The sequence below is a fragment of the Marmota flaviventris genome, chromosome 1, assembly GCF_047511675.1.
Source record: "Marmota flaviventris isolate mMarFla1 chromosome 1, mMarFla1.hap1, whole genome shotgun sequence".
Taxonomy (NCBI): Eukaryota; Metazoa; Chordata; class Mammalia; order Rodentia; family Sciuridae; genus Marmota; species Marmota flaviventris.
Genome location: NC_092498.1, coordinates 80610206 through 80624888, shown reverse-complemented (window position 1 = coordinate 80624888; position 14683 = coordinate 80610206). Strand labels below are relative to the sequence as shown.

Below are 14683 nucleotides of genomic sequence, written 5' to 3'. Positions count from 1 at the left end.
CCTCCCTCTCTTCCTTCCAGAAGATAGGAGGATAAAAAGATAAAATAACTATTCATAGAAGGGAGTCTTCCTTCAAGCTTTATCCCCCTCCACCTTTGAGGGTAATGGTATTGATTAGAATTAAACCTCAAATTTAAACAACTGTATATTAGGTCCTTAAAATGAATATCATTATAGAAGGAGACCAAAGCAATGAAGTTAATTCTCTTTTATTTGTTAAACGCAGTTCCCTCCTTCCCCCACCCCTTCCTCCTTCTGGGCTGGCCTGTCACGCCTTCTCAACACGCTAAAATCATTCAGAGCGGCTTGCAGGGAGAAACACGACATTTATGGTAAGCGTCAGCCTTCAGAGAAAGAAAGCAGTTCATTAATTTAGTTCACACTTACTTCAAAGTATGAGAGTGTACCTTATCCCCTTAATCAATAGATATGATGTACAGTCAATATCCCCACATGTTAAAAAGGGGTCAGAAATACAAACTCTCACACTGCAAACATCAGTCTCAACTCTGCTCAGTGCAATTTTTTTTTTTTTTTTTTTTACAGAAACTGACTCTGGAGTTCAGTAAACCCCAGGAGGATTTTCTGACATCTCCAGAAGCTGTGATCCACTTGAGGAAGGTTCGACAACAACAATAAAATAACAACGTTCCTCCAGTCAAAACAGAACAGCTCTCCCAGCTAGTCACATTCTAATCAATTTCACCTTAAAATAAGATGTCTGAGAGCATTCCCAACTGCTTAAAACTATGAATTACTGTGGTTTTTCAAAACATGAATATTCAATAGGGCTGCAAAGGCTCCAGACTTTTTGCTAACTGGTATTGGGTTGTCTATGGTTTAAGAAATTCCCTTGTGGTGGCAGGAAAATTGTAATGGCATTTTTGAAGGCAAATAATAACACAAATACCAAATAAGAGACTAAATACTACCAAATTTGAACCAACTGTACATATGACATAAACACACTCCTAGATCTCTGGCTCAAACATTATCTAACACAGATGCCTCCATAAATGTGGTCAAAGATTTGTCAGAAGCTTGTCTCTATGGTTACATAAATTACACCCACAAATTTCAGTCAAAAATCTCCACTACCACCCCTCAGGAGGAGGCAGGGGATTCCATGTGAAAATTTAAAAATTCTGTTAAAGGCTCCTCAACACCCCCCCCCCCATCCCCTTTCTTACTCCCTCCTCTATCGAATCCTTTTGTATTGAAATTTACTCAACCCCACGGGACAAACACACCTCCTCCCCTAGAGTGAGTCGTGCACTTCCAAAGCAGAATCCCACCTCAGGGAGGGGAGGCGGGGGGGGGGGGGGGGGAAGCCACCACATCAAAGGAACAACTCGTGGGCTCAGGCGTGCACACGCCCCACCTCACCCCTAAAAATACCCCTCAGCCTTCCAAACTTTTTAAGTTTAGCTGGAGAGCAGGGAAGGGAAAGATAAGTATTAAGATTTTTTTTTTTTAAATACACATATATATAGTGACGGAGTCCAAAAAAGTAAGGAGGGAAAACGAAGGAGAAGAAGAAGAAGAAGAAGACGAAGAAAAAAAACAAAATGTTTAAGGAGCCAGAGGAAGTTGGTAACAGTGGTAGCGTTTGAGACTATTATTTACTCAGTCTCACTCAACTTCGCAGTTTCACTCTCCCAATCTCTCTTACGCACGTACACTTTATTGTCTAGTTCCTATTCCCCACCCCCAGCTTTAGTGCGCGCGCGCACACACACACACACACGCTCGATCACATACACCCCCTCCCTCCTCTCACAAACGCACACATTCGCACCCCTCCTTCTCCACCCACACCAAACACACTCACACACCTCTCCCCCTCCCTCCACTTTGCCACTCAGTCCCTTTTCACTCTCTAGGTCAGTCGGACTCAGTTACAAGACAGTTCACTCGCACTCTTCCCTCACCATCTCCAGCTCAGTCGCTCTAGGCACCCCCTTTGTCGCACACGCAGTAACACTGTCACATACAACACCTTTTTTTTTTCTGCCCTACCTATTGTTTTCCCCATCTTATCACAATGTCACAGTCCCCCGCCCCATTTTTGCACTGTCCTCTCCTCGGCTTGGTCACACTCGCCGTTACAGTGTTACACACACACACACACTTTATAACACGCGCAGTCACCCCCGCCCCCTCCTGCTCATCGCACCCCCCCCCCCCCAGCCCGCCGTGGCCGGCGGCGGCGCCGATGACCTCACGGCGCGCGCGCGGCGCGGCCCGGCGAGGCCGCAGATTGGCTGGCCGCGCCTCCGCGGCACTTCAAAGCCGGAGAGGGAGCTACAATTGTGGTGGAATGGGCGGAACTGATCATTGTATTGCACACCTCTAAAAAAAACACTGCCTCTGATTTATCAATATAAAAAAGATCCTCTGAGAGGAGGAGGGCACTTTTGTGTGATGGCAACTTCACTTCTAGGGGTGAGTCTCAGGATTTTCTCTTGCTGGTTTAATTAGTTTCCTTTTATTGCCGATTGGAGGGGGTTAAAGTCGCCCCGGCCAGGCCACGGGCTATCAGTCTCTCTATTGAGAGCTCCCCCCCCTTTAAATACAAGTGAGTTTGGAGAAAAGAAAGAGGGGAAGAGGGGGGCCGAGTCACTTTTTTCAGCACAGGAAAAGGTTCGAAGGGCATTTTAGACAAGCCACCTCGCAGCGCCTGGCCGCTCCGGGCCCAGGAGTCCTGCGCGCATCCCATTTTACATGCGACGATTTCGGGGGTAAAGAGAGCAAGTTTTTCTTCTTGGGCAAACTGCAGTCTCCCCTTTCCCTTAAAAAATTCCTCAGCCCGCCTTGTCTTGCAGGTATGTTGAACTCGTCTTATTTTACTAATTATACTTACTAATATTTACTTTTAAAAATAAAAGAAAAAAAGAAGAGCTTGTGAGCCCTTACAGTTTGACCTCTTTGGGTCTGGGAGAAGCAACCCAGCATGGGTTTGGGGGGACCGGAAAGTATTTTCAAAACTCTCTCTGGATTGCAGGGGAAACGCTCTTAAAAGCAATCCAATGGTTTTTTCCCCAGGCTTCTCGGCAAAGGAAACTTCCTTCGTCCCCAATTTGGACTTTTTGCTTGTTTGTTTCAAAGTGTCTGGGGCCTGTGTGCACAAGAGTGTTGTTTTAGGTGAGAATACTTGTCAAACTCTTCTGTAGCGTGGCGCCTTGCTCCCGAATCAGACGCCGGCAGCCAAACTTGTCCCCTCCTGTAGAGTAGGAAGCAGCCGGGCGCCGGGGCTGTTGGGGGTGCCAGGTGAGTTGGTGGCTGCGCACTGCAGCGAGAGATGGGGTGCAGTGGGGCGTTTTGGAAGCCACCAGAGGACTAATGCATATTTCTTCCCTCCCTCCCCCACCGACCCTTTGCCCACCACCCCTCCCCCATCCTTCTCCTCTCCTTGCAGGAAGAACCGAGGTTGGGATCCACTCCTCTGGCCATGCTTGCAGCTACCTGTAATAAGATCGGCAGCCCCAGCCCGTCTCCCTCCTCCCTCTCGGACAGTACTTCTTCCTTCGGCAAAGGCTTCCACCCTTGGAAAAGATCCTCATCCTCTTCTTCCGGCAGCTGCAACGTAGTGGGTTCCAGTCTCTCAAGCTTCGGAGTGTCTGGGGCCTCCAGGAACGGCGGCACGTCTTCGGCTGCCGCGGCGGCGGCGGCGGCGGCGGCGGCGGCCGCGGCCCTGGTGTCCGACTCATTCAGCTGCGGCGGCTCGCCGGGCTCCAGCGCCTTCTCCCTCACCTCCAGCAGCGCCGCCGCCGCCGCTGCTGCTGCCGCGGCCGCCGCCTCCAGCTCGCCCTTTGCCAACGACTATTCTGTGTTCCAGGCCCCCGGCGTCTCAGGGGGCAGCGGCGGCGGCGGCGGGGGTGGCGGCGGAGGCTCCTCCGCACACTCGCAGGACGGCTCCCACCAACCGGTGTTCATCTCCAAGGTGCACACCTCGGTGGACGGACTGCAGGGTATCTACCCGCGCGTGGGCATGGCGCACCCATACGAGTCGTGGTTTAAGCCCTCGCACCCAGGCCTGGGGGCCGCGGGCGACGTGGGCTCTGCCGGCGCCTCCAGCTGGTGGGACGTGGGCGCAGGCTGGATCGACGTGCAGAACCCGAACGGCGCGGCGGCGCTGCCGGGCTCGCTGCACCCCGCAGCCGGGGGGCTCCAGACCTCACTGCATTCGCCGCTCGGAGGCTACAACTCGGATTACTCAGGCCTGAGTCACTCGGCCTTCAGCAGCGGCGCCTCCTCGCACCTGCTCAGCCCCGCGGGGCAGCACCTCATGGACGGCTTCAAGCCAGTTCTGCCGGGCTCCTACCCGGACTCGGCCCCATCTCCGCTGGCGGGCGCCGGGAGCTCCATGCTCAGCGCTGGGCCGTCGGCGCCGCTGGGGGGCTCCCCGCGTTCCTCCGCCCGCCGCTACTCTGGCCGAGCCACTTGCGACTGCCCCAACTGCCAGGAGGCAGAGCGGCTGGGGCCAGCCGGGGCAAGCCTGCGTCGCAAGGGCCTGCACAGCTGCCACATCCCTGGCTGCGGGAAGGTGTACGGTAAGACGTCGCACCTCAAGGCGCACCTGCGCTGGCACACGGGCGAACGGCCCTTCGTGTGCAACTGGCTCTTCTGCGGTAAGCGCTTCACGCGTTCCGACGAGCTGCAGCGGCACCTGCGGACCCACACCGGCGAGAAGCGCTTCGCCTGCCCGGTCTGCAACAAGCGCTTCATGCGTAGCGACCACCTCAGCAAGCACGTGAAGACGCACAGCGGCGGCGGCGGCGGCTCTGCGGGATCGGGCAGCGGTGGCAAGAAGGGAAGCGACACCGACAGCGAGCACAGCGCCGCAGGCAGTCCGCCCTGCCACTCCCCGGAGCTGCTGCAGCCCCCTGAGCCCGGGCACCGCAACGGCCTAGAGTGACACAGCTCGCCCCGCACCTCTCCCCCACTTCCTCCCATCTGAGACCACTTGGTCCTTGTCTGTCCTGGCCTCGACTCCAGCCTCTCTCCACTGCACCCTGCGCGCTCTCTTTCGCTCGCTTTCTTTCTGTGTGTCCTGTCTCTCTCTTTCCTCTGACTTAACTTTGTGAAGGGATATGGACATGTAAGTAATACGCATCGATATCCCAGGCCCTGGCTTTCAAGTGCAGTTGGAACCTGTGCCCCTTCGCTTCCCTCCTCCATCCCAGGTTGCCCTAACTTTTAGAGGGCAGCGGACGCTTAAGTTAGATCTGGACAAATGTAGTGCCTGGGAGACCGCGAGCTTCCGCGCTGGCGGGAACAACTAGGCTGAGCAAGCTTGAGTTGGAGGGGTGGGGAGGGTGAGGCAGGAGGCCGGGCAGGGAATCTCAGCCGTGGCAGCGACTGGGTTCCAGAACCTCAGTTCTGGGCGTCTCTGCTAAAGAGGGCCCAGCTGGGCTGCTGCTTCCGTAGCGTGCGCCCGGCGCAGGTGGTCGAAGCTCGGTGGGGTGCGGGTCTGGCAGCACCTAGACCCAAGAGTTTGCAGATTTTAGCTTTTCCAGCGTCAGCCCTGCCTCTTTCTCTTTGTTCCCTGAGGTGGAACCAATGCAAGTTTCAGCAAAGGGTAGTCTTTTTTCGCTGCAACAGCCTTCTTTCTTCATTTTTAAAAATACTATAAAAGTAAGGGGGAGAGATCAACCTTCCGCTTTGTTTCACTTCTAGTTTTTTTTTTCCCTTACCAGTGAGCGCGTCTTTCTCTCAAAACTGTGCTAATAATTGATCCCAAAGTTATTTTGATCACATTAACTTAACTTATGGGGTGGGGGTGGGGGTGAGGGTAGGTGTCTTTTTCTTATGCAAAAATATCCCTTTTCCGGTGAGACCAGATTAACTCTCTTCGTGTTTGTCCTTTTCTACCTCGTTTTCACCACTCCCGAGCATAATCTCCATCTTTTTTTTTTTTTTTTTTTGTTAGTCCAGCGGTCAATTTGTATAGTACCCATTCCTGTAAATTCTTGCAATTCCTTGAAGATTTTAGGGTTAAACTTTTTTTGGTGTGATTTAAACTTATAAACAAGTGAAGAAGGTATCACTTATTTCAGATGAGGCTGTAGGTTAAATGCCAAAAGAGGGAAATAGGAAAAAAAAAAAACTTTGTAAAATATATCTGAACCTAATGGTTTGTACAACTGGAGAATCGTTCTAGATTAGTTACCAATTAAATATAACTCCACCATTGTAAGGGTGTGAGGTGCAGTTGTCCAAGAGACGATTTTGTATAGTATTTTTTTCTTGTACATTACTTCCAGTAAATATTTGAAAATATATTGAAGTAAACTTGATTTTTTTTTTTTTTGTCACAAGAAAATATTAAGAGTTATTGTGGCAGTTCTCATGAGCTGCAGGATTTTTGAACTCACTTCTGGAGGTGCAGAGCCACAAACGCACTTTCCGGGCCTAGTTTTGCTCGAATATGAATTTAGATAGGTATCAAACTGTAACTAAGACAATATTTGATAAATGTTGGATGACATTTAATTTAATGGAGCATGTACTTATTTGCATTTGCTGGCAGTTCAGGCATAGTTAAAGTGAGAGTTCTCCTATATTTCATAATAACTGGGTCTGCCAAAACCCATGTATTAAATAAATTGTCCAAGTGAAACTCGACTAACCTTGGCCTTTGTGTATTTCCTGAAGGTAATATTGTTAACTGTTAATAAACACTCCTGACACTACATTTAAATGTTTGCAGATTCTGCAAACTAATTGCTCATTGTAATGTTGAAATAATTTGGATATTTCACATTGAAATGAAAAGCCTTTCTCTGGAACATTTTAGACTTGCATTTTAAATGCATGAAATGTAATTGATTTATTTGTAATATTTTAAATGGTATTAATAAACTCATAAAAGACTAGGCCAGTTAATTTGTATTTTTTCCCCCTTTTTAAACTATGGACATATGCATTTTATCTTCAGTTTAAATGTCTAATTTAAACAAAATATGACCCTGTTTTGTGGTAATATTTAAATAATTGCCTTTAAGATATTAGATGGAAAGATCTATTTGGCAAAGCTGTGTTTTCTCTATTTACCAAGATAAAGATTATAGAGTCTAAGAAATGTAATTAATTATTTACCAGATTTAGCTCATAGCATCAGGATTTACTTACCTCTTAAAGTTTGTAGTAAGTCACCAGACAATTCAGAAAAAAATTTCCCTATTCTGCTTCCTTGTAAGTCTCCAGAAGAAATCAGCTTGTTGGCCATTGATTGCATTTAGTATTTAAAAGGCCAAGCCTTACATTGGAAGATCAATACTTCTAAAATAAAAACATGGGTTTGGGGATAACTTTTGTTGTTAGAAGGTGGAGGAGGTCAAGCTAACAAAAGCTTGTTTTTGGCATTCCATGTCTTAGCTAAAGATTATGTAGAGGTAAATATCAGTAGTAGATTCCTGTTGAAATGAGTTATCTGTGCTTTTAAAGTCTCTAAACAGCCACCAAAGAAAAGGAAGGTTAAACCTTAATCTATTTACTAGGCTATTGTTCAAAGGTGTCAATGATGCCAATAAAAAATATTGTCTTGTTATGTCTAAGTGCATTTAAGCAATGGGTGTTTCTTGAGCCATACTTTGAAACATAAAATACTTTAAATGTTGATTGATGTTATATCAAACTATTTCACTATTAGATTAATATTATTATTTTGAATCAAATTGAATAAAAAGTTAGTGTGTTCAGATTCTAATAAGTTTAGCTTCTTTCTTTCTGTTTGTATTCTCCCATCCTAAGTTCAGTCTTGGTATATACATCATGAAGTGAAAGTTTCCACTGAAATTTATTTTAAAGTGGTTAGAATACATAGAAACCATGAAAATACAGAGTGCCATGAATATTATGAATTCCAGAAAAAAGAAACCAATTAGAGGTTTGTAGTTAAATATGTTTTTGAACAATGCAGGCTTAATCCTGCTGTCTGCAGATGTTTGAGGCCTCCAATCATTATGGTTTTAAGACAAATAAGTAAGCTCTGATTCTTTGGTATACTATAGCTATAAATTATGGTGATTAAAAAAATAAAAAGTCTCTTTCTGTCACTTTCTTCCTAGGAATAACATGCAGAACACAGTTTAAGTGTTTTTCTTTTTTATTGAAAGTTGCAGTGCTGAGGGATTCGGAAAGAACCGTTCTGAAGGAGTTAAATGTAGTGTCAGGTAAGAGGAAAGCTGCTTGGTACATTTATAATCTCAGTTGCATTACATGTAGAACCTGTATTTGCTCTCAGAGGTGGGTTATGGCAAGGAAAGATTTGTTTAGAAGAAGATTTCTTTGGGGTGGTTAAAGGGGACTGATTTTTTTTTTTTTTTTTGGTTGTTGTATAGATGTGCAAATTTCCACTTCTTCCTTTGGCTCCACACCCTTCCAGCTCTATTTCAGTTTCTTTTAATGGTTACTGAGTAGCATTTCTATATTAGTTTTCTGCAGGTGAGCACAGTTACCCTTTGGGGAATGAACATCCTTTGGGAAGGACAGAGATGAAATACAAAATTCATTTTCCGCCCTTGCTGCTTTGTCTGAGATAAAGCACTTAGCAATGACTGGAGGCTCACTCAGATGAAGCTGAAATCTGGGTCTCAGTTTGAACCAAAGAACAAGCTTCCAGTCTTGCATTGATCAAGGTAGAGCCAAACTAGCTGTTGACCCAGTGGCCAGCAAGTATCAGCCCATCTTCCAGATACTGGAAGAGGGCTGAACAGCTCAATCCAAACTTTCTATATCCTCATCTCTTCCCCAAACTTGAGTGTTTCTTTCCTATCCTGGTTTCTTTCTTTCCCCTTTCTCTCCCCTCCCCCCTTTCTTGCTCCACACCCCTCTTTTGGGATGGTCTAAGCCACTTAGGTATATGACTGTGATTTGGTGAGGTTGGATCAGCTAAAATATTTTATGCTAGAAACTTAAACAAATATTACTCTCCTATATCACCTGACACTGGAAAGAATTCCTGGATGGGTTTTCTTTCTTTCCACTCCTCTTATCCCAGTCTTGGAATCACTTTTCAACTGGACTTCCCTTGGGGAGGAAATGATAAAATTAAAAATTAAAGACAAGCAGGTGATGAGACTGGATTCCTGTGTGAGCAGATTAGTAGTTCTAACATCAATATTTTCACTCCCCTCCCCATCTTTTGGTGGAATTATTGAATGGAATGTTATGGAAGGCCTGTAGAGGAATTTATTTAAAATAAATACTTTTTTTTTTTTTTTTTTTTTAAATTTTAGAGGATTAGCTCAAAGGTCAGATGATATTTTTGACAGATAAATTTAGGCAGGGACCTACAGGGAAAGAAAAGTATAAATTTGATTATTTTCTGGTTGCTTAAGATAGTAGAGAAAAAAATAAAAGAATGTCTACATTTTATTCAATTTTTCATAAAAATAAGACTCAAGGGGGTATTGATTCAGGTATTTTGAATAAGCTGTGGTTTTTAATTTTCCTATTGATTTTTGATGATTGTGTCCAAACAGGCATTATTTCTCCCTTCATATCTAAAATAACCCAGGGTAGTATCAATCTCCCTCTCCCTGCCCCAACCCCTCTCTTTCTCTCTTGGGTTTCTACAATTGTTCCTCCCCTTTCCCATTCTTCCTTCCTCCCTCCCTCCCTAAAATGGCCCAATAGATTAATTCTATCATTGTGTTTCAAGAAAATGGTGGTTTTTTCAGGAATCAAAAAAGTAATGCTGAACTTATTTTAAGTTAGGGCTGTTGTTCTGAGTGATATCTTTTGAAGAGTTTGCTCGATGTGCAATTGTTGCTGTTGTTAAAAAAAAAAAAAAAGATGCAGAACTTCCTTGTGTCCTCCTTATTTCCTGCTTCCGGATTAAAGGAAAGCCGGTAATTCCTTGCCCCTCTTGGACCCCAGCCGCTATGGTTGAAGAGGACGCGCGTCAGTGGCTATCTCTTTAGATTCGCTGCACTTACTATGAGCAATAGTGTTGATTTGCTGCGGCAGGGGAGAGGGGGGATCTATTTTCTTTAGTCCCTGGGCGCGTGTTTAATTTAATTTAATTTTCTGTGGAGTCTCCTGGCGGCGGGAAAGCAGCCTTGTACATTTTGCTTTGGTTTCTAAGGGCAGTCGGGACTCCAGGAGCTCTAGGGACAGACAGGAGGTCCTGGGGTGACCTAGAACCAGAGATATAGCGCTCGCTGCAGCCTGCTGCTTTTTATTGTTGTTCTAAAGCCATGCTTTCAAGTTCATCTTGTTTTAAGCGCACTCCCCAACTTTGCTCCTCCGGCAATATCTTCTTGCTGAGAGCGGGAGAAGGCTGGAGGCGCCCTCTGATTCCCGCAGGGGTCTTTGCTAAGGTCCAGCCTGCTTATAGTTTTTCTCTTCTCTTTTTAAATGAAGTCAGGGGGAGGTTTGGAACTGAAGAGGATTTCCCGGCCTTTCTAAAAGCTACGTCCTGCTTTATAACCTCCTGGACGTAACCGAGGCTCTCAGATCCTGGAAATATTGCGGGAAGGGGTCCGGGCTGGTGAGCCTCATTCCCCGCTGGAGGGTAGTATCTGAAGGTGGGCAGCGGTCTAAGGTCTTCCGCGATCCCCGGCCCAGGCTGGGACCCACCCGCCCCTCCGATTGCAGGCGTCAGCGGTCCCCCGCACATCTCTGTGCACACAAAGGCGCTGCAGCCGCCTACGTCCTCTACGTGGACAGCGAGCGCCACCCTGTGCTCCGTGCCCGCCCTGCAGCGAGCGCTTCGCGCCTGGGCTACACTGTCTCAACCCGGCCTGCCATTCCTGGTGTGCCTGACCTTGGGCAAACCCAGGCTTAAAGTCGCCTCGGTGAAGCTCACCCGCGTTCATCTCTGAGCCCTCTAATGAAGCTGGGACCGATGAGGGTGAGGGATTCCTGTCCCTTACCCTAGTCTCCAAAGTTTTAGCAACTTCCTATTGCCACTAGCTGTCCCAGCGCTTAGGGCCTCAGTGCCTCTCTCCTTATCCCTAGGTGAAGCTCCCCTAGCTGTGTCCTGCCAGGGCCAACCTGCTGTGTTGCAGACAGGCCGAGGTCATTCTTCCCAAACTTGTAGATTTCTCTTCGGCTTTGCCCTCGACTGCCTACTCCCATTCACCTCCTGGGCACTTCTCTTAACCAAAGTGCTTTGTAGTCACTCACACCAGCCTTCTCTTCCCTGCAGCAGTGTCCTCCACAGGTAGGATGTTTTATTCTTGTCATTTTATTGTGAGTTTTGCTAGACTCAATAGAGAAACGTAAGCACCTTTTATCACGCTGTTATTATAAAGAGAGCAAAAATTGAATCTGGCTGTGAAAACTTTTTGATTTCAGGAGTCAAAGAAAAATTTAACCGCTGCCCCAGTGACTACCTTTGGGGGGTGGGGTGGGAAGGAATTTGATAGGTATATATTGAATCAGGATACCTGTTGAGCAGAACTAAACTTTTCTTTAGTGACTTGCACCGAAAGGTGGGCTTCCTTTCCCCTCTGCTCTTCCTTCTGATCTTTTAGGCATGCTAAATATTTGGGGAATATGAACAATATTTTCCAGGTTGTATTTTGGTGACATGAAAGGACATGAGGATAGATCAACCCCTCAGAAAAGAGCACTGTGCTCCCTTTAAAGATTTTTACTTGGAGAATATACCTGCCGCTTCCTAGGTTGTCTCAGGAAAGGAGCTGGCTGTTTGTAGAATTGCACTCCCCACTCACATACTTCTAGACCTTCGGCCTTCTGGTCTTGGAAGCTCATAGCTCAGGCTGGACCCATGGATTCCACTTTGCATCCTTGAGATACGTCAAGCATTAAAGCTGGCGATTATTGATGGCTACGCACGAACTTCTATATATCTTTAAAGCGCTCTGTGTAGGAGGCAGCATAAATCTTAAGCACTTACAATAATCGAGTTTCCTGGGACGAACACCTGTGCATTACTGGGTTCCAGCCACGTCCCTCCTGTGATGAAAAACTAGAGCTCTGCTGAGCGGATTACCTATGTGGGGAAGGAAATGGGTAGTCTACCGTGTGGATCTCGCACGAAAAGCCCCTGAAGCCATGGGTAGGAGCAATTTGGCCGCCAGGAGATCCAGGATATAATTGACACGTCCACCTCCGGAGCCGCCACCACCCTCCTCCCTCAAACCAGCTGGTGATGGGAGCTCCCACCCCACCCCCTCGCTCCGGGGTCCGGAAAGCCGGGAAGCGCTGGAATGCCGCGTTCTCTCACCCTATTGTATCTAGGTGTTGCAAACCACTGAAGGACAGAGTTTCGTGCTTTGATCTCATGTCCCAGTCATTCTTTAGCACAGAGGGGTGAGTTTAAATTAAATTTCTTTCTCTGCTGATAAGTTCTAATGGGCCTCAGAAGGTGAATAATTATGCAGTAACATTTCATGGATTGTTGGAGTGGGGATTCCCACTGCGCTGTCACCAGGAACAGAATTTCCCTCGTATGCTCAATGTTAAATGAAGCTTTGCAAGTAAGCCACAAGTGTCTTTCAAATCTCAATGCAGATGATCTAGTCCTTTCCTCCTCTCACATTGCTTGCCTCTGAAAAGCACGTTCTTGGTTTTTTTTTGTTGTTGTTGTTGTTTACGTTTTATTCGCGGTTTAAAAATGCTTTTAAAATTAATACTTAAACATCCTATTTTTGATGGCAAAAAAGTACTTTGATAGTAAATCAAGACAAGTACACTGATGAGAGCTAGGTCACATTTTGCTGGAAAAAGGCAGAGGCAACTACCTGGAATTTGCCTCCACATACCTGGACTTAGGTGGGCTACTTTTCTTGACTTCTTTTAGTGGACTAGTGCTTTTTTGCTTGATTCCTGAGAAAAAGGGTCAGGACCTGGAGCTGCTGCAGGCATAAGATTTGAAGAGTTCTTTATCCAACTAATTTCTGAACCGGTGCAGTTTAGAAATAGACTTTTCATGGGGAAAGGTTAAAAAGAAAAGTGACTTGAATACTTCATGCAAAATAGCCACCTATTACAAAATGTGGACTTGATTTTAGGAGGTTTCAATTTACAGTTAATTTTCTCCCAAGCTAGATGAGAAACAGCTTCAAAAGTTTGAATTTGTAAATGGGTCTTTGATACTCAGAAAGAAAGAAATCAGACTCTTAACCTTAAAAAACAAAAACAAAACAAAACAACCTCTGAATTTGTAATTTAAAAGCACAATGGAACTCTTTATTGTTTTGGTTTTTAAAGAAAATTCTTTATTCTCCATCAGTGCTTCATTGCATAGCTTTTTCCTTGTTTACTTTTCTTCCCTTTAAATTTCTTCCCTTAAATGAATTGAGCTCCCACAAGCTTTAAGATTTCTAAACCAACACATAGAAACTGGAGCCTGCTTATCAAGTTTTCACTCCTCTCTTGGCAACTAATTTAAAAGGGCCCAAACAATGAGCTGATTTACATTATGCTCATTTCACCCTGAACTCTGTGCTAGTGTTGAAAAACCCTCCATAATTCACCTTGGGTTATCTTTACATCTTTGGGGGAACCAACCCTTCCAGCTTTAAGATTTTTAGCCATTCCATTTTAAGCACTGAAATAGAAGAAAGAAAGTAGATGTTTTTCTTCCCTCCACTCAGAGTTCAAGTGATTGTCTAGTTCAACTGAAAATAAAGGATTTGTACTGCCCAATTTTGCACCCAATTTAATTCCCCTAATTATGTGGGCACCCTGTCATCAGGTTTCCCATCCTTTCAGGAAGTTTTGTATTCCTTGTATGCTGATCAATGCTTCATTTCTCTCTTATAACCTATCCCTTATTTTGTTTTGTTTTGTTTTTTTTTTTTTTTCCACCCTAAGCAGGTTCTTTCCCCATTCAATTTATGAACAATGGCCTCTGTAAGGGAGGGGGAACCTAGTGGCAGATGGAAATGTATTTAAAAGATATTCACATGATTTAGTGATGCTTTTTAAATATTATGGAGTTATACATAGTTAAATGGAATTTGTGACAATTATGGAGTTATATGTACTTCAGTGGAATTTGTGACAATTTGTCTACAGATACATGAAGTCATCATTTAGGGACAATAATCTTTCTTATGACTTTTTTTCCCCCCCAAAGTTGAAGAAAATGAAGTTCTTCTGGGTGATAAGAATAGATTTTGTACTTTTTGAGGCAAATTAAGTCTTGCATTCTTTCTTCTGATCAATAATGATATTTGACTCAAAATTACAGTGTTTAAGTATGGGTAAGGTACTCATATATTACACTTCCTATGTCCTCAATATGGGCATATTTTAGTGACTGTCACAAATGAATGTTGTACTAGTAATGAAGACAACAGTAAGACAACCTTCTAAATATTTTGGCAATAGAACATTGTATATTCTTTCACTACATTCATTTTGTAGAAAGCATATGATATAATATACTAATTATTAAATGAAGTGCATTGCTTAGTGACATATTTACTTATGCTTTAGTAGGTATATCCTGGAAAATCAGATTTAATGAAGTTTTCCATTCTTAAAATTCTACCTGCTTTGAAGACAATGTGTTTATTTCACACAAGAGAAATAACAAATCCCTGATATAGAGAAATGGTATTTATTGTGAAGTGGTTTTGAACTACTTTTATTATTTTGTGTCCAAAAGCAATGACTTGGTTTTTATTTTTTTAATACTTTATTTTAATTAAATTTTTATTTTAGGATTTTAGGTTTATAAAATAGTTATAAAAATAGT

The 14683-nt window shown here is 44.8% G+C and overlaps 1 protein-coding gene across 1 annotated transcript; it reads left to right on the top strand.

The window, feature by feature from the left end:
• The first annotated feature begins 2424 nt into the window (after positions 1 to 2424).
• On the top strand, positions 2425 to 4918 carry Sp8 (Sp8 transcription factor). The gene is made up of 2 exons (XM_027932772.2): positions 2425 to 2445; positions 3419 to 4918. Exons 1-2 carry the CDS (start codon positions 2425 to 2427, stop codon positions 4916 to 4918), a joined length of 1521 nt encoding a protein of 506 aa, XP_027788573.1.
• Positions 4919 to 14683: the final 9765 nt, after the last annotated feature.